Raw genomic sequence first — 4,341 nt, forward strand, 5'->3', positions numbered from 1 at the left:
GCTTCTCCTACACAAGTGAGAAGTCAGGTATGGACAGCTGAGGGACACGGCATGTCATTTTTTGGGGGTCCACATAATAATATAGATTCCCTTTTCCAACCTTCTTTTTGCTTTTGTTTTGTGTTTGTCCTTTTCTGTATTTTTAACAAAGGGTAGGATGGAAGGTGAGACAAATAAAATCAGAGAGGGAAAAATACATAAAAAAAAAACATTTCCCACAATATCTGAAAATCATAGTTCTTGTCGAGACATATGAATTCTGGATGAATTAGTTTTCCTAGTTTTCAACACTAATACAGATTTTGCAAAAGTTGGAACTGTCACAACACTCATCTTCTAGATGGAATAGCCTTCTTTCCTGTTCCTTGCATGACTCACTTTTCATGAGAGAAAAACAGTGTGTTCTCAGGAACACTTCTTGGAAGCATTAAGTGTTAACAGTGAGGCAGGGCTTAGGACACTATACACTGTAGATGTGTTTTCACAAATACAGAAGTTTTAGCCCAGTGGGCAGTACCAGCATATGTTTCTAACAACATCCATACCCCTGGAACAGACCAAGTGGTTCTGCTAAATTCTTTCATCTTTTTGTTCCCCTTTTCTGAAAAATGGACATCTTTTTTCTTTTGCTCCCCTTAACTTTTCTCCAGGCACCTGGGGATGGGTTGGCTCTGTCAGAGGCAGGCGGTTTCTGACAGTGCCACTGGAATGTGCTGTGCTGGACCATTGTCAGACTGGGCCACAGCAAAGCAGGGAGGGAGATACCGCACAGGATTTTCCTTTGGTGCAACAGCCAAGGATTGGAACTTCTATTTCTGAGGCCCAAAAATTATTTAGTGCTGGTTTAAACTCTGGGGTGTTATGTCCCTGGTGCAGGCAGGGAGTCACTGGCCCAGCCCTCATTTTCCCAGCCCTCTCTTTCTCTCCCCAGGGTCAAAAGAAGAAGTCAGACAAGAGGACAAAGCAAGAAACAATTTTATTGATAGAAAACAGTGGGAGAAATAAAATGGCACTCCAATGTTGGGGGGTGAGCTGCATGACACTGGGGAAAGCCAGCGGTTCTGAGTTCACGGGGCTGAGGATGTGGTCCCTCTTTCTGGGAGCAGCCCCACCCCATCAGTTGGTTGTCTCCCTTGGGGTTCAATACAGCAACAATCAGGGTGGATGATGTTACAAACTCCAGATGCTCTTTGCTTATAAATTCCATTTTCTGGATATTGCAGAAGTTACTCTTCTCCTAAATTCCAATGGACCAGTGTCCTTGTTATAACCTTTCAGGGCAGGGGGGGACCCCATATATCACTACAGGGTCACTAAGCAGTCTTTCCTCACAGCACAGTGAAATCCGCACAGATTGGCCTGTCTTCCTGCTGTTCGGTTGCTATTGCTCCGGGAAAATAAATGGAGTCTTACAACAGCCTGGGTCTTAGGTCTTCTTGAGGCGCTTGCAAGGGGGCCCCAGCAAAGGGCATGGCACCCTAGCCAGAGAGCCATAGGCTTCAGCCACCAATTCAGGGTAGGTCGCCACCAGGGACTGCCACCCGGAGGTCTCCAGGATGTCGGAAACATGGTAGTTGATGAAATCCAATGCCTGAGTTTTCAGCTGATGCGCGCTGTGGAGATCAGCCAGGGTGAAGATTTCCACGGCGTTTTCCACGGAGAGCTGGCTGCAGAGGGCTTCCTCACACATGACCTTCAGGCGTTCCAGGGCGTACTTGTCAGCAGCTGCCAGCAGATCCTGCGCCATTCTGTGAAGGTTTGGCGCCTTCCCGGTGTAAATAAAACCCAACATTTCCTTAAAGACCTCAGGCTGCACATCGTTGATTTCCACTCGATTCTTATATGCTCTCTTGCATTTCATGTTCAAACATGGCACTAAAAACTGGAGATCGAGCTGCCAAGATGGCTTTGTGAGCCTGGAATTCCTGACCAGCCACACACAAGCAGCAGTCTGTGAACCGGGAACTCTCCCACAGCCCTCCTAGCTCCTCTGCCAAGCGACACTCAGGAACCTTCACTGCATTCCTGGTTTTCTGGCCAGAAGTGTAGACACAACCTTGTACAACACTCATCTCACACAAGAGGCTAAGCTTGTCCTCAGGGAGAAGCCCGCTGGCCTCATCCAAAAGAACATCTCTATGGATGAATTTTCTGAATCCCCAACCAGTGCCTTGCAAGAATCTCAAAGTTGCTGGGCACTCCACACTTCGAATCTCCTCTCCCTTGGCATTCAGAATGGAAAATTTGAATCTTGCCCAAGCTACACTCACTGGACACCTCACCAGTATCAGGTAAAGGGACAGGTAATCTTTGCTTTCTTCATCCAGCCCTGTTGGGTTTACTTGTAAGCACCATTTCCTTTCATCTTCAGCTCCAGATGAAAAGGTTGAACTGTCAATGGATTCACCCATCTGCCCTTGGTAAAAGCGAAAGTTACTGATGGTCCAGGAGAAGGACAGTTTCATTACTTGCATCTCTGTGGAGCACCAGCTCTCGGCTACTGGGCCACAGGACATTTCTCCTGGAGGTGGAGTATATGGGAGCCTTAGCAGTACCAATTTGAAAGCTAAACAATGCTCCCAAAGTCACGTGCAAAGATTTCTGTTCCTTTTGCACCAGTTGGTAGAGTGTTCAGTCCAGGCAGCAGCTTGGAAACAGGAAGGATGGCATTGCTGTCAGGAGTCAGAGATCCTAATTTGGAGATTTAAAAAAAAGTATTTAGAAATTGATTCACCAAGACTTTTGAGTAATTCAGAAGCTTCTAAGAAATGTGGCATCCCCTGGGAAGAAAAATATCCTTTACAAAGTTTCCTTTCTGCTGCCTGTGGTGTTGCACACCTATGATGCAAGCACTCAGGAGGCTGAGGCAGCTTGGTAACTTGAAGTTGGAGGCAAGGCTGAACTACACAGCAAGGCCCTGTCTCAAAGACTTAAAAAAAAAAAACAATAAATCTTTGGATGATGTTACATGACAGTGGATTTTGTTTTTGTTTTTGGTGGTACAGGGGATTGAACCGTGAGCCTTCACCCTTCATTATTTTTTCTATTTAAGGGCAAGAGGTGTACCTCAGTGCCACTACACCAGCCTAGAAAACACAAGGTTCTGAGTGTGATTCATGGCACCAGAAAGAACAATAACATTTTTAAAATGTTTGAGATAGGGTCTCAATAACTCACTAGATTGCCAGGCTGGTCCAGAAGTTGCACTCCTAATGCCTATGCATCCAAGAATGCTGGGATCAGAGGAATGTGCCACCTTTACTGACTCAGTAAAACAAGTTCTCTAGAAACACCTGCCCATTGCTATGAAGATTCCAAAACAGCCCAAGGCTAGGCCCTGGGTAGCTAGAGTGTGCTTCAGAGAAATGGAGCCCACTGAAATTTTTCCGAGGCCCTTGTGATCTGGGCCTCCCTAAACTCATTTATTCCAGCTCCATCTTAGCCTACAGAAGCATATTGTTCTCCAAAGGACCTTGGAGTATGAAGGGTTATGAACCTTGCTGAGGATGTGAGATGGAGAAAGTGAGTGTCTCTCTTTTTCATCCCTAGTCTGGTCTTAGGAAGTTGTGACTTGGACAGTTGTGGTCCATCACTACCCCTGTTCCCCTCTGTTTCCTCCTGCATTCAATCTGAATGGGAAAAATTGTTTGACTCTCCTCCAGGGCTATCAAACCTCCAACTTGACTGCAACATGAGTGCAACCCTGGCGAGATGAGGTAGATTCCCCACCGCAGGCTCTTCATTGGATACTGTTACATTTTGTTGAGGACACACAGGGTACAGGCAGCAACCCAAGTCAGGGTAAGGGGGAATTGAGTCCCTTTTCTGCATGCCGAGCCTTCACAGCTAGCCTTCAAGAAGAATCCCTGCCTTACCCCCTCACCCTCCCTGATGCAGGTGTGTCACCACACAGGGAAGGAGAGCAGCAAAAGGAGAAATGCAGCTAAGGAAAAAGCAAGCTTGATCAACACAAGGGAAGAAAATTGCTGTGGAGGACATAAGAGTCTCAGAGAGAGGTCCTTGGTGATACCATTCCGAACCTGTAGCTCACCCTCTATCTTAATAATCACGGGGATATCTGATAAGTTTCTGTATTGTTTGCTATTGGAAATCCCAGGTAGATTAAATAAGCAAAAAAAACATACAAGGGCTCAATAACTCATTTACCGTGCTAAGTAAGCTTCATGGATTAGGTTTCTTATAAGCCAAAGCACCCTACCTGAAGCAGGCCTGCGTGCATGAGCCCGTGCTTACAAGAGAAACAATTTCAATGAAAGGTATCTAATACGCAAGAATTTACAAGATTGACTTACAATGGCTGTCTGCAGAATCACCTGAGGG

The 4,341-nt window shown here is 46.0% G+C and overlaps 1 protein-coding gene across 1 annotated transcript; it reads right to left on the reverse strand.

Moving 5' to 3' along the window:
• Positions 1 to 1,381: 1,381 nt before the first annotated feature.
• Positions 1,382 to 2,566, reverse strand: LOC104857127 (speckle-type POZ protein-like; the record flags this gene model as incomplete). Its single annotated transcript, XM_033760639.1, is given in 2 exon segments — positions 1,382 to 1,843; positions 1,845 to 2,566. Coding segments are annotated over 2 exon segments (1,139 nt in total), but the record flags the coding sequence as incomplete, so codon positions are not given.
• Between the last annotated feature and the right edge of the window lie 1,775 nt (positions 2,567 to 4,341).

The sequence above is a fragment of the Fukomys damarensis genome, unplaced genomic scaffold (genome assembly GCF_012274545.1).
Source record: "Fukomys damarensis isolate Sample0158 unplaced genomic scaffold, DMR_v1.0_HiC HiC_scaffold_34050, whole genome shotgun sequence".
In the NCBI taxonomy this organism is placed as follows: domain Eukaryota; kingdom Metazoa; phylum Chordata; class Mammalia; order Rodentia; family Bathyergidae; genus Fukomys; species Fukomys damarensis.